Raw genomic sequence first — 24,038 nt, forward strand, 5'->3', positions numbered from 1 at the left:
TTTGCACCGACTTTGAATAATTTGTTCCCCGTAATTAAGTTTAAGCTGAAGGCTCACCGCTCTGAAACAGTACAGAAAATCGCAGAAAAGCTTTCCAAGCGGCCGGTGCTGCACAACGATACGACTTTGAAGGGTTTGGCGGCCAGATTTAAATCAAGAACAGTTTCGGGTTGCTGTCGGTGGAGTCGCTAAACTTCTTGACCGCACATCGTATGAAACTTCGGCTGAAATACAGCGTTTAGTTTTGCGCTACAAAATCTACTTGTAATAATCAGAGCATTAACACTTTTTAATGTTTTTCTTTTTAAGATACTACACTGCGGGCAAAGTCGGTTGTCTTGGTTACACGTTGAAAAAGCCCACCTGCGTGAACTTTGGTCTTCGGTGACTCTTGTAGTTTGCAGTTTGGTCTCAAATTTGCATTAATTTGCACCAGGCTTTCCACATCAGTGCGAAGGTTTCTCTCTCTGAGATTACACCTTGTTTTTCTTTGATTAGCTCACCTTTTTTTTCTCGGCGAACCGAGGCCTCCGGGTCGTATAATGTGCTCGGCGAGATGCAATCAGAGCCCTCGCAACACCAAAATTTAATTAGCAGCATGTTTTATGCGCTTTAGTTAAGCAATCTTTTGTGTCTTTCAGGCGGCCCCCCGCTGATGAACAGAGCCGCCGTATCAGGTAAATTGGGGTCGATGAGGTCATGCTTTCAGACTTCAAAAAACAAACGGCTTTTGAATTAATCTCAAAGTTATGAGAGGAACAGTCGTTTTTTGTTTTTTTTTCACCCGTCGCAACACAAAATGCTTACAACTTCTACTTCACATCAAACAATTTACTTTTCAGTTCGCTTTTTAGGGTCTGGTTCGGTGTAACTTGAGCCCTCTGTGTAGTGGGTTGTGGTTTTAATTTGGTTCTTGATGTCATTAAACTTCCAAACTATTACAAGGGTGTCAAAATAAAAGGAATACATTTGAATGTTTTGCAGTGGAACCGATATTTTAAAGTGACACTCTCTTTCCCCCCCCCCCCGTTGCCATCAAATCCCATGAAAAGACCAAAATCAATGAATGTGTCCTACGAACAAGTATAAACGTGTGTATTCAAGGCCTGATAAAAAACTGCAATAGAAAATGGAAATTTGACTCACTATATTGATCATGGCCGCCAGGAAGTTGATGAGGATGGAGATGAAGATGATGACGTTTCGTGCCGTGTAGGTCTCGTTGATCCAACAGCAGGCTTTTCGCAGGACCAGAGGCAGACACTTGTAGTCCTCCGCCGTCGTAACCAGGACCAGGCAGGAGTGGAGGACGATGAGGATCGAGAACTGGATCACCATGGTTAACATTCTGGGAAAAAAAACAAACAATCGTAAATTTAAAGTTTTGATCATTTTCCTCGAACAACGATTTCCTTGAACAGCTATTTCAACTTAAAAACTGTATTTTTGTATTTTGTACGCCTACATTTTCCTTCATGTCGAGCATCGAGATGCTTTGAACATGCAGGATTTTACAGAAAACCTTGAAATGACTGAAGAAAGAAAATAATGGAGACATTACCTCATGATTGGGACTTGTGACCTTTATATCTATTGTGAAATATCAATCTTGAGACTACGATTGCCAACATTATAAGAAATTTTGATCAATCAAACTGAATTTTCTAAAACAAATATCCTTTCATGTGTCTTTCCGAAAGATTGGAAACACGTTTCCACTAAATGTCTGTCCACTTCAGTCACGTTTCACCGTGAGAATAAAATGACTGTTACGTTAGCATTCAACAATGTCTGCAATGAGTCATTAGGTCAACTGAAACCAAAGCAAATCTTAAAATGGTTAAAAAACAAAGAAGGCGGTGGGAAAGGGGGGGGGGGGCGGTACTCCACGTAACACAACTCAATGCTGATTGGATGAGGATATTCAGAGGCGGGACAGTCACAGCTGATTTAATTATTACTGTAGTAGAACGTGGAAGAAAATTCCCTCCCTTGCCCCATTGTTTGGTGGCGTATTGGCCGACCAACCGAAGGAACAAACCGCCACTGACGGGGTAAAAAAACAACAACAACAAAGCAGTTCTTTGTTTTTATCCAGTACAATGGTAAATACACATTTATCTTTGAATATCGATAAATTCTAATTTTACATCTTCAAATTTGAATGAAAATACTTCGTTAAAAGTTAAAATAGCTCTCGGTTAACGTCCGCTTTGTTGACGGGTCTCTCTTACCTGGCAGAGGGAAGCAGGCTTTGGATGGTTGTGATGAAGATGAGCACGATGAAGGCGCACACCAGGTTGGACTTGAAAACCTCGTCCCTCATCTGGGAGTACTGCACCGTGAAAGGAAGAAGAAGCAGAAAGACGGAGGAAGAGGTGGCGAGGGGGGAAGACGGAGAAACACGTTTTCAGACAAACGGAGAAGACTGAACACGTAGAAAAAAAAAAAAAAAATGCACCTCAAACACACCAAAGCACTGCCACAGATGCATGCGACGACGGTTCAACCACAAGCGTCAGAGAGAGACAGGAGCTGGTGGGTTAGCCGTGGGGGGTCCCGGGGAAGGTGCAAAGCTGGCAAGCACAATGCTAAGCTAGTTAGCTGAGTCAGAGACACAAACGGAGAGCGTCAAAAATGAGCCAACTGCGAAGCTAAACTCAGGCGGGAGACGGCTGACTACAATTTAGATTAGGGAAATATTCTATGCTTTTTTTTGTTGTTGTTGTTTTGTTTTATCGGCCTCTCGGTATCAACGCTAATGGCAGCAAAACGTCCACAAAAAAAAACAAAACAGCAGCGAGAATTAAGTTAAGCAAAGAGAGGGTAACACTTTGGTTAAAGCGCTGATTAACTTTCTTTTCCCGGAGTTTAAATGAGAAGTTTCGATATCTGTGTCGTGTCTTGGTTAAAGTGAGCGAACAGAAAGCAGGCGGAAACGGCTGGCGCAATCGAGCGTTCAAAACACACCTACGAACAACGCCAAAACACATTTGTTAAGCCAATGCGCAAAGAGAAATATAAATCAAATTAACACTTTTCCATTTTATGAACTATAATAACAAAACTTACAAAAGTATATTTGTGTACTTTTGTAGAGCTCTAAGCTAGGTGCTTCCTCCTGCTTCCGGTCTTTGAGCTATGCTAATTGTCTTCCAGCTGCGGGTTTCTATTAAACACAATCATAAGTGTCGATTTAAATTTCTCACTGAACTCAGAAGTTATTTTCCAAAATGTTGGATTATTACTGTAAAATGCACTTTAAAGGAGTATTGCCAATTTTTTACTGAAATTTGAGTTAATAATGCACGTGTGAAGAAATCTTTATGCACTTTAACCGAATATTTCCTTATCCATGTGAGGTTTGTTGAGCCAACCAAAGTTATTTTTCGTGGTCTCGGGGGTGATTGTTGATATCCAAGGAGAGAACTGTCTGGTGTTTGACAACTTTAGCGTTGTCATTTCCATAAGAAAGCTGTCATTGACGAAAAAACTAATTTCAAATTCAACTTTCCAACCCCGTGACCCCCGCTGCCCCCCGGTCCTCGCTCTGTCTCTTTCTCAAAGGGTGCTGGGAAATTAGCAAGAGGATTCTTCACGTTTCGTCACAACTTTGGAAAAAAAAAAAAAAAAATTAAAAAAAAAGATGAGGGAGGCCAACAGCAAATCACTGCACACTTACTGAAGAAAAGTTAAAGAGGGCAACCCAAAAAAAAAAAAAAAGGTTTTGAGGATGGCGGTAGGATTCAAGGGGGAAACACAAATGTGGAGGTGGGGTGGAGGGGGAGGGCCAATATGTAGATCAACTCAAAGGTCAAAGGTGAGCTTGGAACAAAAAAAACCCCCCCAAAAAAACGGGGTTAAAAAGGACTAAAAGCTACAGAAGCGCACTGCACTCACCGAAGAAAGACACTTTCTTGTAATTACGACCTCGATATCTCATGATTATGACTTAACACCTCATAATTATAGGATAATTACCCGCTGATTACCAACTCTGAGTTATCAGTCAAAATTGCTACTTTAGGCTAGTTTGTGGCAATTGGTTGCTATAGAAACAACTTGCCCACATGCACTTGGTGGAGTCGGCTGTTGACGGCTAAAAATTGCAGCTGTAAATAAACTCCTTTATGTTATTACACCTGCGCCTACCAAAGCCACGAATAAAAAGAGGAAATTAAGCTAATTTGTTTTCCCTCGGGTACCTTTGAGATCGATAAAAATCACCAACAGCCGATTGTTAGTGGAAAAAAATTCAGGTGGATGTTATCACAGTCCTGCCTAATCAATATATATTTACAATACAGAATAGTTTCGACTGATTTGTGGTGAAGCTTTCGACTCTGCAGCAGCACAATCCATCAATAGCGTGATCCAGTTTTTCATAATGTAGTACTTTACTTAAAAATCATAGATTCGTATCTTGTCGCACTTTAGAGAAAAAAAAAAAGAGATGCTAAGTTGTAATTTTTGGGATATTGAAGTCATAATTTTGAGAAAACATATCAGAAGTGAATGCAGTGTGCTCCCATAAAAAGGAAAAGAAGAAGAAGAAGAAAAAAAAGTTGAACATGTCAACTTCTTCCACAAAACTGTAAAAGGTCCATGGCATGGACGAGCGGTCATGAGTAAACTAAAGGGGCTGATTGGGGGAGGGGCTTCTGCAAAACATCAGTGTTGTCTGAGTGGTCTGTGCTCATCAAAGCAAAAGCGAACAGAATCAAACATGAGTCATAGTTCAAAAGTTTTTCGATATCAGAGCACCTTATTCGCAGTACCTCAGTGAAGATGTTAATGTCATTCAGAGACACAGCTACAATCTGTTGATTCGTGCACGTTTGTACGGAGTCCAAAGTGTGCCACCGTCATAATTAGAGAGTTAATATTTCCATTCAATCTAATTCACACATTAATAGCTTTTGAAATGTTGTTAATGAACTCCCGATTCCTGATTTGGAGAAGAACAGTTTGACTTAAAGCCCAAAGATTTCAGCTCCATCTCACGGTCTTCCTCAGGATACAGATTACTTTCTAAAACTCATAGAACTTGATTATAATTATGTATGTTTGATGGCTGTATGAATTACTTAAATTCTATGATAATTGCTAATTAAGGATTTAATTGTGTCTTTAATTGAAAATTTTAATGCGGTGTCACAAAATTGAACTGAATTTCTACTCTGGAATAACAAAATGTTAAAGCCTTTAATGTAAAAAGAAAAACAAAAGTACAACTTTATTTTATTATTACATATATAGAATTTTTTAAATGTGAGTCCAGAGTCATCACGGTGGCACATTTCAGACTCCGTACACTGGAAGACCAAATAGAGGAAAGTACTGAGCGAAAAAGAAAACTGCTTGACCAGTACATGCATCTGCATTGTATTGTTTCCCATAAATTTTCACAACCTCATACAGTTACATCATTAAAATGTGTGTAATGTTAAAGTGACTCATGTAAAATAATTGAAAACACTTAATTGTTTTTTGTTTTTTTTGGTGGGGGTGGGGGACGAGGGGGCTATTATACCAAAATATAATCTTGAAAGTGCCTTTAGTTTACTCATGATAGGATAAAAAAAAAAAAAAAAATATATATATATATATATATATATATTGGTAATTGTTTTTGCTCCTGAAAAATCTTCATCTAAGAATAGATAAGAATGAGGAGGGAGAGAGAAAGAAAGAAAAAAAAACCCAAAATAACAAAACAGTTATCTCTCTAAAACCCCCAGCTACCTTCTCTTCCAGGCTGGAGTCTTTAAACATCAGTGAGAAAGGCTTGATATGCTCTCTTCTCAACTTATCGCCACTCCGTAAGTCGATGGCGCTCTCTATTCGCTTGTTAATTTCCTCAGGACCAGAGTGGACATGCAAAGCTTGTGCGAGATGGTTTGGAAGCAGATTTATCGAATTTCTCGTTAGGGCAGCCAGAGTCTAGAGGGAAAGCACATGCACATAGAATAAACCTGCTTGTCCCCCCGCCCCCTTTTTGTTGTTGTTGTTGTTTCATTCAAATTACAAATGCAAAAAGAAAGAACAGACACACGGTTACGTTCATTACATCCACAAAAGAAAAAAAACAAAAACGAAGAAAAACAAGACAAAAAGGGAAGATCAAAATGCAAACATTCGCCATCAGACAGACAGCTCAGAGCGAGTCATGCATTTCCCCCCATTCACTCTCGCAAGCACGTTCGCGTCGCACCGACGTTAGTGGTGACAAAGCTCGTAATTATGCACACATTATGACAACGCTGTAATTTATGTGCATGACTGTGATCGGAAAGGGGGGGGGGGGACAAGGAGACGACAACACACACAGATGGAGATTAGAAAATGTGAAGCATGAAATGGAGGACATGAAACGCAGCTGAGGAAAAATAAAAAGTTTAGGCCCCCAAAAATGTCCGAGGCCAAAATGTACAGAATTAAATGAACCGCTTATTCGCGATAACCTTCGAGATGTTTCCCTGAAACAAACTTAAAATACTTTACAACCCACAACCCAGCCGACCTCTCGAGACATTAATGTGTACCGTTGTAAAAAAAGAAGGGGTAATTAAATGACACAAAGTTGGTTTGTTTTTTTTCTTAAACAGGGTCTCGAGAGGCTTTAATTCACTTACGCTTCATTGCTTCTGGTCTCCCTCGACCTTCCTTCAATCACTGAAGGAAATACACATCGAAGGTCATAGACTTTTCTTTAACTTTGTTTTTGTAGGATTACAATGGTGCGTTTTCCTCAACTACACCACCACGTAGAGGGTACTGAAGTGACTCATGGCTATTTAAACGAAGGCATTTATTCGAAATAATGAACATGAAAATTTAGCTGAAAGACACTTGAATTACTTGAACTACAGACAACAGCCAAAGCCAAGACCTTAGAAATAGGTCAAGTCCACATTTATTTTTCACTTAACTGTTAAATTACACTTTTGTTACATTAAGCATGCATTCCTAAAGCCAATATTTTCATGAACAAAAACACCCTAAATAGATCGGTTTAAGTTTGCTTTATTTATTTTTTCCGATGACCGGCCTCTCCTCCATGAGTTCCTTTTCATCGTGTAATGTCCGTTGGTGGGCTGCACTCTGAAGTCGAGATGAGCTCCCCGTTAATCCCATTCACTGCAGAGAGGCCCTTGAGCTAAAAGTGATAAAAGGTTGTACGCGAGGATAAAAGTCGATTTTCTCAGAGCCGTTGACATTATCGCTCCGCTATTACCGGTGAGTCAAAAGTAGCCACACGGCAACTTCAGACAAATTACCCCTCTTTAAAGAGCGTTCAGACCTTAAGAAACGGCAGCCATTAAAGCGATTATTAGAGAAATGCGTGATGATGGAGATGTCTGCAAATTCGATATATCTCCGAGCTTCTCGCCTCACCTCGCTTTATTTAACGCCTTAATGGGTGAAATCCATCACGCTCAGATAGATCATTAAAAATTCATCTTCAGGCTCTAAACGAATTGATGTTCTCAAACAAATGGTTACGGGATTCTTTTTTTGGTTGTTTTCTTTCTTTGTTACCTGTCATCTCCATTCAGACTGTCCATGTCATCATTACACGCAAATGTCAGTCCAATCACAGCTGCCTTGGACATTATTAATGACAGCAACTTAAGAGGTTTATAGTTCAGCGTCTCGCAATTCACAAGAAAATGCAGCATTCATCAACGTCGGCGGAGCTTGTGCTCCCCCGATGGCGTACTCGTGTACTAACACGCTATTTTGAGGGCACCGGTGCGTTCACACTATCAAGTACAGAAACATTGCGGTGCGCTACAAGTACCAGGATGATGCACTCAAAAACTAGCAGATGAAAAGAAATGGGATGTAAATTACATACAAGATTGAATCAGGAAAAAAACAAAAAATCCTCTTTGCCCAATAAATATTTACCGAAACAGAGAACAAGCTGAATATGAATGCAGCTGTTTTATTTATTTTTTCTTCCTCTGAGCACACAGTGACGATAAGGGAGAGGGAGCTGAACTGAAGTTGAACTCAACCAAATCCCCTCTTGCATATGAATTGAAACGTGTGGCCTCCCCGTCGAATGATTAACATATGTGGTGTAGCCACAGGAAGAAAAAAAAAACACGCGAGCTTCATTAGAATGAAGACAATCGGACGGCAATTTCGTGCAATCAGATGAGCGCGCTGCCGCTTCAAAAACAAAACGTGTCCCCGGGGTCGGGCTCGGGTGACGACGTGTTGACCTTATTATCGGCTTACCGCGGAATAATCTCAGCTCGTGTCCGCGGAGGCCACAATAGAATTATGAGTGGATGCGACACCCTTCGTGAGGCTAATTAGAGATCTGCAAATAGATATTTGAGTTGTAATATCGTCTGTGTTTGAGTCGTACAAAAAAAAAACGTGTACAAACATCAAGTTATGGTTTTATAAGAGCTGGGCAAAATTGTCCAAAACCCCAAAAAGCTTGCAGCGAGAAACTGAACAGAGAAGCAGCGCTTCTGAAACAACAAAGTGCTTTATTTTGAAAAACCCCGTGCTTCACGATCACTAATGCCGTTTTTACTCTCGATCTTCCTCTAAGCAACATGGAGAGGAAGCTCCCCCTCCCTCCCCCCCGTGATGTCAAAGCCATTTTAGGGAAAAGTAGGTAGAAAATCAGCCCCTTGAAACAGAATAAAAGAATAAGCGCGGAAATTCTTTGAACATCTCTGATTGATAATTCATCATCAGTATCTGAAGCTGGATTTATGTTTAATTTTTTTAAAGTTTCTCCTCACTTTTCAGAGAAGGATTCAAACATGAAAGGGATTTCCTTGCGAGGTTTTCTTTTTCCAGAGTTTCGATTAAGATGCATGAATCTTTCATCGAGCAAAAAGGATTCAAACCCCGACACATCGGTTATCTGAGAACAAAAATCTGGGCCTCTCCAACTTTATCTCAAAATAAAAGCTTTTTTTTGCCCTCTTCTGGAAACAGCAGGGATCAGAGACACGGCTCCGGATCAGAAAGGTGGATCTAAAGCTTCACAGACCTGCTTCGTAACCTCAATAAGGCCTCGGCCCCTCCGACTCATGATGCGCGGACGCCGGGGCGGGGGTGGGGGGTAGCGCCATGAGCCGCATTGCCGTGATCGTTTTTGGCGTGCGCGTTGTCCCTACAGAAGCGTGCTGCCCTAAAGGGCACATGCTTCCCATCTCTGGCATTTTCCCCTTCTTCATACGAGCTAGTGCGATGTTTCCCCGAACGGTGGCATGGCCGTATGGAGGCGGGCGGTATGGGGGGGGGGGGGGGGTAGGTTACACGTATGTATACATACTAACAACAGACCACATTGGCCTGTTGGGAATGTCAACATATGATGCCGGGGAAAAAAAAAAAGGGGCCAGAAAGGCAGTGGTGCGGGTGGAGGGGGGGGGGGGGGGGGGGGGGTAAGATTGGTCAAATCTGACATCATGAACACAGTAATGTCGAGAGGATTTGTTGTTGTTGTTGTTGTTGTTGTTGTCATGTGCTTGATATCTCACTTGTCTGGTAGTGTGACAGATTAAACGGCAGAAAAGCAGAATTCACCGCAACAACACTGTCTCTCGTTTTGGGAGCCGGTGCTCTTCGAAGGATTGCAAGGCAGACGGTTACGTAAAGCAACAAACTCGCTTCGGGGCAAAAAGAAAAAAAAAAAAAAAAAAAAGGGGGGAAAAGATCTGGACCGACGCTGCGGCGGCGAGTGAAAGATCTCCGATGGCTATTTGGACAGATTGCCGTGAAAACGTGGTACGTGAGGACGGCCGCGTGGCTCAGGAGGTGGAGTGGGGTTGAGCCACTTGATCCTGAGGTTGGAGAATCAAACACCCCCCCCCCCCACCCACCCACCCACCCACCCCCGCTCCCTCAATCAGAGCGAGTCATGCGTAGACGGGGAAATGGCAACGCGCCACGCAGCAACAGGTGAAGCGGCGGCAGCCGGCGCGTCCTCCGGCCTCAGTTATGCAGCTTTCAGCCAAGATTGCTACAACTGACTCTGATATTTTAATGTGGCTGTTTATTATTTCATTCGCTTTGTTTGCGCGTTCGTTTGTAAATCGTAAAGTGTTTGGGGACCACGGGCGAGAAGCGAACGTACAAAACGAGGTTGAGTGAATGGGGTCGAAGGGCGGAGCTTGAGGAGGTGAGATGGAGCCGCGCCGAACCTTTCATTTCCAAAACGTTAAAAGTTAAAGCGTCGGAGCCGAAAACGAAATGTGAAAAAAACATTTCTCGGCCTGGATTCCCACAGTTTTAGAGATTCAAGAGTAAGTGGGTCTTCTGAGGAGGAAAAAAGAAAAAAGAAACAAATAAAAAAAAAAAAGCGCTCGACCTCCTTCGAGGTGAAAGCGCTGTGACAGTGCTGTGCATCATGGGAGCCAGCAGGTACACAGCGAAGCATGAAAGAGGTAAAGACAGAGCCGTCCCGCCGGCGCAGACCGGCCCGGAGAGGGAGAGCAGTACAGAGTTCAGGACTCGTCACGCGGGACTAAACAAAGTCCTTCTCTGTGGGTGAACCTTCTGGGTTTCGCTTCGACGTGGACGACGGGTCCCGTAATCGTAATGTCCTTTATTCTGCGCTGATCAGCGTACTGCACTGTAAAAACAACAACAGAAAGATTTTGGAAATCATGCCTCGGGCACAGGAACGAAATACAGGGTTTTTTATTTTTTTATTTTTTTTATGGCAGTTGTCCGTACAGACCTGTTGCCTGTGTGTTGAGACGAATCTCCGGTTATTATTGTTTATGGGATGTCTTCAACCAGCTGTTTATGCACAACAGAAGCTTCGAGTGCCCACGTCAGTATGTAGACTGCGTTAACACGTCTTGAATTAAATCTGCCGCGCAGCCACTGAACAAAAAGATTCAAAGTCAGGTTAAGTACCGATGAGCGAAGTCAGCGACGTCAACTTTAACGTGACTATAGTCATTAAAGTTGATTATTTTTTGGGGTGTTTTTGCAGATTTTTGCAGCTTCAGTTTAGCTTTAGATGTTAGATAACTTTTTTTTTTCTCTTCGAGAAATAAATCACCTAAAACCGTTTTGCGTTTGAACAGAGCCAGTTAAATATATTCTGCTGCAGATATTAAATCATCCAACTCGGGATATAAGCTTATTTCTTAAAATGTTGAACTGCTCATTTAACATAAACGCGCATGCATGCAGGAGCTCAACACGTTTCCTCTTAGATTCTCGGTCTTGTATTGTTTACCGTGTTTCGGCATGTGCCGCTAAACGCGAGGATTTTATTTACTGTGAGCGGGAAACTGCCCTTTTTTAATAAAGAACCAGCTCTCCGGTTCACTTTGCTCACGCGCCGATGCTGACATGCTAACGAGCTAGCATCACCATACAAATTGTTAGCTGTAATTACACTAGATAATATAAGATAATAAATTAGAGACAGGAATCAAGGTGTCCATAAAAAATTTTTTTATTGCGACGCTGAAGCGAATTGATTCGTCTGCCGACCTCCATTTATTACCGCAACTTTTAGATCCCGCGGTACTTCTGGGATTCTGCTGCAGTTAAAACAAACTGGAAAAGTTCTCATTCGCTCCCGCTGAACCGAAGAAAAATTAAAATACGCTGTGTCTGACTGACGCGCACCGTTATATTGTACTTTGTCCTCAAAATCCAGCGATGCTGAAAACAGAATCAGACCGACGAGGAAGGGAGGACGGGGACCCGGAGGACAGAAACCCACCGGAGAGGGAGAACGGCGGAGCCAAAGCGATGACATAAAAGACGTTTCAAAACTCCTCCGAGGAGCCTTTGATATGCAAAGAGCCACTTTTGAAATGACTGTCCTGACAGGCTTTCATTGTGTTGGAGACAAAAGAAGTGGCACTTTTCAGAAATAACATTCCCCCGAATCCAAACGCGGCGTTAACATCAAATGCTTATAAGCTGCTGACAGGACCGCCGCAGCGCACATCTTCGTATATAGATAAATATAAATATATATAGATTTGTATATATACATACATACACGAGAGGTAACGCAGAGGTCACCGCTAGCTCGTGGCTGCAGGAACATTATTGTATTAATACGAAGATACGTTCGTATTGTCACCGGTGCAAAAAGGACTTTTTTTTAATTTATTGTGAAAACAATTATATTGAATTTATTTCTCTACTAAAAAGTAGAAAACATTCACTGGTAGCAAATTCTAACTTTTTGCTCCACTTCCAATTATTATAAAACTATTAAATAAATAAGGGTTGCTCTTGTTTTTTTTTTTTTTTACAAGAATAATATTATTGTTTAATACTTTTGCCATTTTTATGATAAAGTAAGCAGATAATGTACTCTGTAATTTGCAGGTTTTATATCCGTTTGTACTTAATGCTTTTGTGATGGATTTTACACTCACATCTATATTGTGCGTAGACTTGAGGGGAACATGTTTTAAACTTTTGTGAAATTGAAGTGTCTCGCTTAGTTTAGTAGGTGGAGGATGTTTTCTGACATTACCGTCAAAACTATAAAAGCCCCCTAAAGGCGACACGTAAGAATGTCTCCACCGACTTTTAAGATCGAAATTGACATCCCGCCCCCGAAAGCTTCGTCCAGGTTTTTCTTTTTTTAAATGGCCTGCCAACTTTTTTTTTTTAAACATAAAACATGAAGCTAATTAATCTCCCTCCCTCCAGTTTTCCTGATGAGACGTGACGATGCTTTAAAGTCCCGGCCGTGAGCGGCGTGTTTTTTAAGGTGCTGGGTGTCCGCCAACAGACCCCCCCCCCCCCCCCCCCCACACACACACACACCTCAAAGCATTCTGGCGGATGCAAATTTTGTCCTGAATGTGCAGATCCCCCTCCCCACACACACTCTCCCCTCTGAGTGACTACATATGACGACATGTATTTGATTGCGAGGGACAGCAGATACCTCCGTGTAGTCTGTGAATGACTCGTGTGGGCTCGGGACCAACCATTTTTTGGGGGTTCTGGAACGAAGCCCGGGAAAAAGCGAATAAATAAAAAGCTGAACCTGAACTGTGTCAACATTAATACTCAGCGAGGTGTTGACATATGAAAATAACGGCCTGTATATTGCCTCTTTATTGTCTCTCTTATTCCCATTATTTTGATATATGTCACGAAGCGATTTTACAGTCTTTCACCAGTAAAAGAACAAAGACTGATATTAAATACAGACTCAATATGTATCCAATCCACCGATTTCAAAAGAGAAAAAGTTCAACAATGCAGAATGGGGGATAAAGTGCTTAAATCGTGTGGCTCATCAAAGACAGAATAGTAAAAGGATTCAATTTCTCCGTTTCACAGCCTGTGACAGAAAGAAATCGAGAGGAAATAAAAAGGAAAATCCATGCCTGACGTGCCCTTGAGCAAGTCAACTGCTACGGGTGTGTGTGTGTGTGTGTGTGTGTGTGTGTGTGTGTGTGTGTGTGTTCACTGCTTTATGGATGAGGTTTAAATTCAGAGGTCAAATCTCTGTGGTCCTGTGTTTAAAAGCAAACTGCTTGAAACTTTCTAGCAAATAAAAATAAATGGTGATGATGATGATGATGATGATGATGATGATGATGATGATGATGGAGCCTAACTGGGACTCAAATGAGCAAAACTCATTGAATGGAACAAAGAAATAGGTCAAATGCTTTATGTTATTGAGGAGATTAATAATCAAAAGAACACTGTAAAAAAATAAAAAATCTGCCATCAAATAAGAATAAGAATAATCAAGAAGTCATGAAAAACAGACAAAAGTTGAAATTTCAAGGACGTTTTAAAAACTTCAGCTTCTGAATGGATTTTTTTGTGAAAAAAAACCCAATGATGTTGATACCTGGGAGAGTAAGATGGGCATTTTCATTCATTTATACTGACCATTTAAAAGACCAAACAAGTGATCGAATAATCGAGGATGAAAAATCCCGGCAGATTAATCGATAATGAGAATAATTGTCAGTTGTGGTCCCCGGTAAAGTTTTTGCATCATCTGCATAGCAGTAAAAAAAAAAAATATCAAGAACCCAGAAACGAACCTTGAGGGACACCACATGTACAGAGAAACGTCTATGAGCTGGTTTATCAGTTCTGGGTTACCAACCCTGACGGCCCAATGCAACACAAACGCACTCTGAATTTTTAACCTCTCCAATACAAAACCATGTCATGTGCAAATAAATTAATAAATCAAGTTAATAATGGTTTGAATCTCCACTTCAAGTGAATGGTCACGGTCCTCCATAATTTTCTTCAATCTTGTACGCTCAGCGCTCAGTTCGGGTTATTCAACTGTAAATAAATCCAAAAACAGAATCTGCAAAAACACCATATGTTCGAAAAAATAATGAATGTGAAAAATCCTAAATTGATTCGCTCGGGTTTGGAAAACCTCATTAAGAGGAAGAAATCGGTCGAAGGCGATTCGAGGGACCTGATCTGTAAAAATCAGCAAGCGCAGATGAACGAAACCATGTGTTCTTTGTTTCCGGAGGTTGAAACCCAACCCGCAACCAGCGTGCACTCATTTATTTCTCAATAGACAGATGTGAAATTGACTTGAGGACAGTAGATAATCGGCCCTGATCTGAAACACAGTCGACCTCCAGAGACCCAAAGAGAGAACCCAAAAAAGATGGAAAAGAACTTGGATTTAAAATGAGCCACGCAGTCATAAAGCTCGTCATCCTCACATCAACAGGCAGGCTGACACACACACACACACACACACACACACACAGCGACGCGTTACCATGGTAACACATTCTCTCCACAGTAAGCCGTCCACTCGTCCCCTTAGGAAAAAAAACAAGAAAAAACAAAGAGAGACAAAAACGACCAACAAACAGGCGAGACAACCGAGGGGCTCCCATGCACTGCAAAAAAAACAACAAAAAAAACAACGCCCATCTTGAAACAACTTTGTCCTGCAGTGAGGCTTAAATTCTTATTTTTAACAAACAAGCTCGCTAAGATGATTCTTCTTCAGTTTGATTCAACAGTTTGACAGGCAGCCGACACATCCTGGTAGAAGTGCGTTCACCACGATATGTCCTCGTAAAATGATGTTGTTGTTTTGTTTTTAACCCCCCCACATTTGAGTAAAAATAACAGTTTAATCCTCGGCCGCAGAACCAGTTCGCCGTCGGGATGGACGTTTTTTTTTTTTGGTTGTTGTTGTTGTTTTTTTCGCAGTGTGATAAAGTGCACGTTCGGGACTCGGCGTGGCGAAAGCGCCGCGGCGGGTTACTTACGTTCTGCTTCCCCACGATGTTGTCGAAGGGGAGCTCGGGGCTCCAGGAGGCCTCGTTGAAGGTGGCGCTGCTGGCCCGCCGGTCGGCCGAGCTGGCCGACTCCTTCATGATGTCCTCCGGCAGCGTGAGCAGGCTCTCCTCCGGCTGCTTGATCAGGTACGTCTCGATGTTGTGGCGCCGCAGGAAGTCGTTGCGGTCCTTCCCGTGGCCTTCCTCCACCTCGTAGTCGCCGTTCAAACAGTCCAGGGATGCTTTGGAGATGTGGATCCTCCTGAAATGGAAAGAAAAATAAAGATTTCAACCATACTAATTGTTGGGTTTTTTTACCTCGTGGATAGTAGAAGTAATTCAGTTTCCTACTGTTGGAGTTTTTCTACCAGTGAAAAATGACTTTGTTCCTTCCAGCTTGCTCACGTGAGAACGGCTGAATTGTTGCTGGGTTTTTTTCGTCCATAATTTTGTATACATTTGTTTTTTTATTAATTCCATTACCACCACCACCAGTGTCGAGACCCAAGTGAGGGGCAGTCCTGTACTAGACACCGCCTCTCCCTTTTAATTCTGATGGCATCTCAATGGGGTTTAATCGTCAAAGCCTCTGACATCCCTGTTATTTTTCTACAATTGCTTTTTAATTTGTCACCTGTATTTGTCCCTGCAGTTCACAAATATACTGAAAGTCACGGACAGTCAGTACCAGAGTTTCCACCTAAGAGTTCCAACTGGTGATTTCAGTGACCGGGACACCTTCAACCTTCAAAGATCGGGCCGATCAGGGAAAAATGTGCAGGTGTGAATGAAATCCTCTGCGGTGACAGGTAAAAAAAAAAAAAGTCTAGCACTTATTGGAGGGTGTGTGATGTGTTGGATGAGATCACATCTTTAGATCTTCAGCGCTGTGGATCAGAAATACCTGTAAAGGTAAAGAGCCCAAGTCGGGGTTCAAAGTGAGGCTCAGAAACAGACGGCCGGCAGGATGTTAAAAACCAGCAATCCCACCCGGCTTCTCAAAGCCAAAGCGGAGCAACAGATGGAGAAACAACAAAGGTAATTAGGCAGAAATACACTTTAAATTGATGATAATTATCCCATTATTACTCAAATTTATTCCCACATTTCTGAAGCCAATTTTCCTTCCAGCAGTCTCAAACTTCTTAAAGGCGACCGCTGGTGTCACCGTAATCACAACATCTGCGGCTGAATTTCGGCCGCGCATCTTTTTGTTTTTTTCTCCAGCCTCCACTTGCAAGTCGATCAAATCCAAGGAAAAAAAACAACAACAAAAAACACCTGCAGAGAAATCGTTTGGTTTCCTCACCCCGGGATGCCTCCGGACTCCAGCTTGTTGGCGATGTCCACGTCCCAGGACCAGACGTCGAACTGCCACTTCCTGAGTCCCAACACGCCGCACAGCACCGAGCCCGAGTGGATCCCGATACGCATGTCGATGTCGTGTTTCGTGCGCGATCTCACGTATCTGGAAGACAAGAAAATGGAGAACGACAAACAGAAAAAAGAAGAAAAAAAAAAAAAGCTTTAATTGTCTCTTTCATCACATACTTGACCACATGAATGAAACGGCTATGTCTTGAATGCCGTGAGGAAATTGCTTCTAATTTGTCATGAATATTTCCTTTGGATCAGCGATGAACTGTTCAGATTTTTTTTTGGAGGTCAAAGGTCAAATCTCAAGGTCACTGCGACCTCACGTCTTTCCCGTTCTTCTGAACGCCCTCAGGGACCTTCGTTCACAGAGACGCAAGGATGACATGTATAGATTTTGGTAATCAAAGGTCAAAGGTCAGGTTCACTGTGAGTTTAATATGTCTTCGGACAGATATGCACGTGAACTGCAACTTGAGTTGTTAGCAGAGCCATGCAACAGCGAGGAGGTAAATCTAGTTTAATATTTAATTTGTTCATTTCTTTGATTTAAAACAAACTCAGAAAACATTCGGCGGCAGCAACACACAACAACACAATGGTGCGAATCGTGAAATATTCACCTACACGTGCATATTTTCAGTGCTGTATAAAAAAAATGGATCTAACTGACTCGAAGGAGTACATGTTTGGAAGTGTCTAAATTATTTGGGGGGGAGGGGTAAGTTTGGGTCAAACTGTGAAATAAGAGTGTCTGCGTGCATTAATTTGAGCAAATGAATATACATGAATCTGACCTTTGGTGAAACAGAACACAGATAACGCTCGCTGGCAAAACACTGCTTATAAATCCACCAAGAAATGAACACAATACATTTCACGCGTATCAGCGTCACTTCGACAAAAGAGCTAAAAAAAAACTAAACAAAAAACAGCAGACTTTTCACACTTGCTAATAAATTTGTTTCTCATTTCATACTTTATTATCCCTGAAACACCATAAAAGCAGGACAAAACTGGGAGCTGATAAAAAAATTTAAAAAAAAGTCTGTGAAGAGAGCAGACGGAGCTGTCACACCCGTTCTTGCCTCCCGGTCTCATTTCATGCTTCATGACGGCGGCGATGAATGCGAGGTGAAAGGCATCCTGGGAGTTTGTGACAGGTGCTTAAAGTCAGTCGACTGCTGAACTGGTCGCCGGGGGAAGGAGGGGTGGAGGGGGGTGGAGGGGGGGGGGTGTGAAAATTAACTCAAACAAACTGCGGTTGGTTGCGACAGTGATGACGGTGATGAATGTGATACTGCGGAGGAGGAGAAGGGGGGGGGGAGTTCTTCACCTCCCCGTGGAGGTCAGAGGTCACAGACACACCAGTGAATCCTAAGTGAACATGCGTTTACGAAGGATTTTTTTTTTTTAACCTGTTAAAGGGTTTTTTCAGGAAGCTGCTTTTTACCTAAAGGTCTTATTCCAGAGGTTTTTGTTTGCTGTACAGGAAGCAAAACATTAACTGACATATTTCATTTCTGTTACAACAATTAAGGTTTGTCACATCCACAGATTGTATATAAAAGTGTTCGTAGCGGTTCTGATGCGGAAGCGCCTTGAAGCTGCAAAACCACCGAGTGCCACTAGAGGTCGTCTCCAAAAGGCCTCCGGCTCCATAGACTCCCATTCAACTTCTCTCATCAAATTCCAAGTCAATACATTTTTTTCCATGAGTTATTTTGGTTTTACTAGCAAAAGTCGCTCCTTGTTATTAGTTTTCTGTCCATCCATCTGAAAATAATCTTGTCATTTAATTAGAAAAAAAAGCTTTAGAAAGCTGTGTGTTTGATTGACAGGCCCGTTGTGGTGGAGTCAGGTTATCGTATTTGTTGCACCTGCATGTTCTTAAAAAATAAATAACAAAACATTTTTCTGTATTTTTGTCATATCATCAATGAAATTATTTCTGCAGAAAAATACCTTGACATATTTTGATATGTTTGATGGACAGTAAGAAAACGAGGAGATTTTAGAAAGACAATAACGTTAAAACAAACTTCACTTTACTTCTTTTAACTCGGCCTCGTTAAACTTTTCAATGCATTTCATGACGAAACAATGAGTGCAGATTATTCAAGTTTAAAATACATCAGAAAAAGAGACTTAAAATTGTTTCCTACGATCTATACAAACACTCAAATAGCAGGTTTGGGTTAGCGTTGTTTTTTTTTGTTTGTGTTTCTTCTGTCTAGTTTGTCCTCACAAGCAGGTAGAGATGAATTCGTTTGGACATCACAAACCGCTTTGTAGCCTGTACTCGGCCCGCCATATTGACTTCATAGTATACAGCACAAATCTCACAGCTTATCCAGCGCTAATCCCTCTTTTTTTTTTTCTCTCCTCCAAACATCGGCCCTGCTCTCCTCCCCAGCAATGTCACGCTGAAAGCGACGGCGCAGAGGGTCAAAACGCGACGGCGACAAAAGCATGATCGCGGATGATGAAAACAGCCGCAGGCTTTCAAAAGCACAACCTCCAACGTCGCTGAGCCTTTTTTTAGAAGAAGAAGAAGAAGACGAAGCGACCGTGCTGATAAGAGGCTGATCTGTGGGACTTCATTTCTGCTGAAAACCTCCTTTCTGATGAACTGATAATTGCACAGTCACACAGTCAGACGGAGGTTATGAGATCTGAGAAAGCCGTGTCGTGTAATTACAAAAAAAAGTTGATACCATCGGTGGAAATATATATATATATATATTTATTTTTTTTCCCCGTTGCCGTGACGCGTGGACGTCTGATACGGTCCAAACCTGAAATTGCATTATTTGTAGCTGGAGAACGCAGCTGGAGGCAAAATTCTTGCAAATACAAATATTGCAGGGAGTTGAGTTTTTTTGGTTTTTTTTTTCAGATCACAGGCCTGCTGCGTCGACTGCAGCGAGACACAAGATAAAAAGAAATTCACAGATAGCAGCGAGGTTGTCCAGGACCTCGAGGGGTAAAAGAGATTTTTAAGGAGGATTCCTTTAAAGTCGCAGTGAAACTGCTTCTCTCGTTTGATGTATTTGCAAGAAAGAACGGCGGTTAAATATTTCTCTGTGTGAGTGATGACCCTAAAATACACACATCCTTAGTTTCCCTCTTTTTGTTTTGTTTTTCTGTTTTGTTTTGTTGTTGTTGTTGTTGTTGTTTGACATTTGGATTATTGTTTGTAATCCTTTATTCTATTCCAAGTACTGACTGATAATTAAATTGGAGATAAATTTTGTTTTCTGTTTTCTTTATTTTCTTTTTTGTTGAATTGTCTATGAAATATGTATATGTGCATATATGTGTATATACAAATATATACATATACATATATATATATATATATATATATGTATATATACAGCTGTAATAATAGAAAAAAAGCACACAAAAAAATTCAATTTCATCGTATGAATTGCTGAAACTGAAATAAAAACGAAATAAAAAAATAAATTCACAGTGCACTTTTTAAACAAGGGTTGTGTTTGCATCACCCAAAGCATGATGGGAACTTCACGTTAAAATTAAACAATAGATGCGTCAAAATCTGTTAATATTCTAGTTTTTGGGGGTTTTGTTTGTTTTGACCGTTCTCAGGTCTCAGGGTTTTTACACCAGCGCGATTGATCCCTGCAACACCGATACGCTCCCTCTGCCGGTTCACACAAAGATGTTGGTTTGTGAGGACGAAGATGAAAAGCACGGAGAGAGAGAGAGAGATGTGAAGCAAAAGACACAGCGTGACATGAATGAAACAGGTGCGGCGCCGGGCCTTCTGCAAACAACAGGAAGTTAGCTTTTATCATCTGGCCTGTTGATTTGGCCCCGTTTATTGGAGAGTGACACCACAGCTCCGGGAGGTAAAACAACAACAAAAAAAGCACAGCTTATGTTGTGTCAAAAAAAAAAAAACACCCAGAAATGGGGAGCCATAAGTCATAAGTTTTATGATCGAGTGACTTCATTATCTCACGTGTTCAGTGTTATTGGGAGGTGGGAGGGGGGGGGGGTTACATCGTTCGGTAATCAAACCATCACCCTAAAAAAAGTAATAATATTAACTGAAGTTGTGTCTGAGTCCATGAACCACATTAATGTTCCCTCCTCCTCCTTCCCCCGGGGCGTGGAACTATCCCCCCCCCCAACAAACTACTGGCAATATTGGAGTAACCCATCTGGAAAATAACTATTGAATGGTTAGCTAACAGTGACCATGCCAAAAAAAAACAAAAAACAAACAAAAAAACAAGACGAGCTGACACACACACATCACAGCGCTAAATGAAAAAAAAAAAAAAAAAAAATCTAAGTCGTCGATATGTTTCAGTTGGGAGTGACTGGAGCGGCGGTGTAATAGAATAATAGAAAGATGGCGGTACCTGATGGTTTTGATCATGCTGAGGCCCATCTCCACGCAGCAGTGAGCGTGGTCCTGTCTGGGCTCCGGCAGACCCGACACACAGTAGTAACAGTCTCCCAGGATCTTTATTCGTAGACAATGGTGCTCCTGCAACAGACGGAGACGCTCTATATTACTGCAGCCAGGATTAAAACATGAAAGAGGAAAGTCATGTAATGAACCCCGAAAAAATAAAGAAAAGGACCAAAAAAAGTGTAATAAAATACATCTGAACTTACAAAAATAAACAAATAGAGAGAAATGTAAGCAGAAAATGTTGAAATGAATAAACAAATATCGGGTTCTTTCTGCCCTGAATGGAATATAAGGCAAAGTTGAAACCAGATATTCACTCTTGTTGTTTTGAATGAAATATTTATCCAGCGACTGGAGTAGCTTTATTTAGCGTTTGAGGCTGTCGCAGAACAACAACAAAAAAATGAGCTCTGAGCTCCAAAAACAACACAATTAACCGAGCAGCAGAGTCCCATCTGGGTTTACTGTTTATCTAAGAAAAACCAATAGTATAGAAAGCAAACTGTGTTTCAATCTGTCTAAATATACAACATCACTGTTTGTGGACAGAAAATACAGCTTTTGATAGACAGCTATGAAATGAAACATTTGGTTCCAATAAAGCACGTTGTTTTACCCGTTGTTTTTAAGAGATCCTTAAAGACGGCAAATGTCTCGCAAGAAGTTTTTGGGTCCATTTTTTTTACTTTTTTTTAACCGACCGGAAGATGGAAAAGTATCCAAAAAAAAAATAGTTTTATTTGTTGTCGTTTACTGAACATAAAGTGACGGTGAGTTTGAATTGATGTCATTTGCAGCAGTTTTCTAATGACATCATCAAAATCAAGACCTCAACAGAAACCTCACGAACGACCTGCTCACTGTAATAATCCAGCGATTCCACACTTTTTGACGGCTGCAGTCGTCTTTGCGTGTTTTTCCTGTTTTGTATCGTAGCATCTAATCTCGCATCCTTTTTTGTTATAAAATTGCAAACTGGCAGGCTTGCTTTGAGCTTTGAGCATTTTAGGAGCAAAAAAAATGGTAATAAACAAGGAATATAAGACAAGAAAACATTCATATTAAGTGTACGATTTAGATTTTTTTTTTTTTAAATGACTATACGTAAACTCGAAATCACGGCTCCTCCTTATAAGCCCTCTAAAAACATCCTGTTATTTCCTGGCAAATATTGCCACGCTATTTAGGAATCCAGCGTATATTTGGTAGGTTTCTTTATCGAGGTAGGTAAGGTAGTAAATTGGGCTTTATTTGTTTTTGCCTATTCTTTATCATTGGCTTAACCGGCAAGTATCCCTTGCTGTTTGCAAAATGGCCGCTCAAGACGGGTAATTTCGGTGTTTACGTTCAGTCAGACTGAAAACAAAAAATGTAAATGATTTACGTAAAAAATAAATAAATAAATAAATCTGTTTTTTGCCCCGATACACGCTGTTTTGTGCAACGACTCGTTTGCCCAAATCTGTACAAACTAGCACGACCCATAGAGACAAAACAGACATATTAATGGGAAATACAGCAAACTGGAATCATCATTCAAAGCATGGATGAGTGTTTGATATTAAAAATATACATTAGGGGTTAAAAAGAAAAAAGAAATTCCTTTAAGCACACAAACATGCCTCTGGGGGACAACAGCTAAAAATCACTTACATGTGCGAGACGGTCGAAACGTGCAAAGAGTTCATTCAACATTCGCACCAGCTCCTGCGCCGACAGCGTCGTGGAGAGGTTTGTGAAGCCTTTAACATCTGCGAAAAGAATGCTGAATAAAATATGGAAATGTCACTTTAATATTCAGGCCAGTTCTTAAAAAAAAAAAAGTACTCATAATACGTTTTTATATTTACATTTTTGAGCACCTGCATGTTTACATGAATGTCTCCATTAGTTAGTATCAGTGTGTCCGACAGTAGATTTTCAGTAAACAAGAAACCTCTGGTGAATTTTCTTGGTTAAATTCAGGTTAAAATGGGAAAATGTTCAATCAAAAGACACGATGAGGATTTGTTGATGGTTTTTGCTTGTGAAAATTTAAAAAAAAAAGACTAAAGAGGTTCATTCACAGCAGAAAAGCGAACAGGAAACTTCGGTCTGAAAGTAAAACTGAATTCAGCCTGAATCGCGACCAAACCGGCAAACCTCACCTGACATTCTCGTAGCGGTGGATGTAGATTCTGTGGAACTGATGCTGGAGGTGTTCGTCCTCTACATTTGTCATGTCGTTGATCATTTCCAAAACTACAAAACGTGGCAGGACTGATAACACCAGTCTCTCCTGTAGGGGCGGGGGGAGAAAGATGGATCGAATTAGTACTCGGCGGCTCGTTTCAGTTACATTAATCTTACAAATAATGTCGTCGTGGCTCCGAAAGGTCGCGAAGAGATCACAAAAGAAGACTCAGACGGACGACACAGGAAGAGCTTTGACGGTCAAATCCTTCCCAACCGAGAAATACACCCGAGGCTGAAAGCAGCGAGCGAACGTTGGCGTCCGCTCCCTAGTAAAGTTTTTAAACTTTTTATTCTTCTTGAATAGTTGTTTTGTCTTCCCAGACACGTTAAACATCTTGAGCTATCGTCAAATATGATGATAATATCATATATAATTGTTCCTTAGGAAATTGGAGAAAAAAAGTCAGTTTTCCTGCATTCCTTTCAAATTAAAAGCCCGTTTTTAATTGAAAGCTTGAAAGCGCTTCGTACACAGTCCAGGCATATACTAGGTTTGGACCTCGTCTTGTTACTTTAATAAACTGAAATGGTTCTCCCCGTTGTTTGAATAAAATTATGTTGTGAAAATTGGCAACGTCTAGAATCCTTTTTTACTGTGAATAATCAAAATGTAAAATGTAAAGCTCCCATTCAGACATGTTTAAGGAGGTATAAAAAAAAGAAATTCTACTTTGAATAATAATTTGTGTTTGATTTGGTTTTTCCATGTAAAT

The 24,038-nt window shown here is 41.1% G+C and overlaps 1 protein-coding gene across 3 annotated transcripts in view; it reads right to left on the bottom strand.

Annotated features, from left to right (window-relative positions):
- Positions 1–24,038, bottom strand: part of adcy8 (adenylate cyclase 8 (brain)) — a 77,471-nt gene that overhangs the window by 18,647 nt on the left and 34,786 nt on the right. For 2 of the 3 annotated variants that reach the window (XM_069170211.1, XM_069170213.1), the window contains 7 exons: positions 23,238–23,368; positions 22,744–22,855; positions 21,035–21,162; positions 16,573–16,731; positions 15,255–15,525; positions 2,235–2,335; positions 1,147–1,348 (listed from right to left, as the gene is read on the bottom strand). In XM_069170211.1, the coding sequence (XP_069026312.1) occupies positions 1,147–1,348; positions 2,235–2,335; positions 15,255–15,525; positions 16,573–16,731; positions 21,035–21,162; positions 22,744–22,855; positions 23,238–23,368 (1,104 nt within the window). Of the gene's footprint in view, positions 1–1,146; positions 1,349–2,234; positions 2,336–5,745; positions 5,944–15,254; positions 15,526–16,572; positions 16,732–21,034; positions 21,163–22,743; positions 22,856–23,237; positions 23,369–24,038 lie in introns of all 3 variants that reach the window. The other variant, XM_069170214.1, reaches the window with a different exon arrangement.

This window comes from Embiotoca jacksoni, unplaced genomic scaffold (assembly GCF_022577435.1).
Source record: "Embiotoca jacksoni isolate LCO1_2020_lvr unplaced genomic scaffold, fEmbJac1.0.p SCAF_48, whole genome shotgun sequence".
NCBI classification, from domain to species: Eukaryota; Metazoa; Chordata; class Actinopteri; family Embiotocidae; genus Embiotoca; species Embiotoca jacksoni.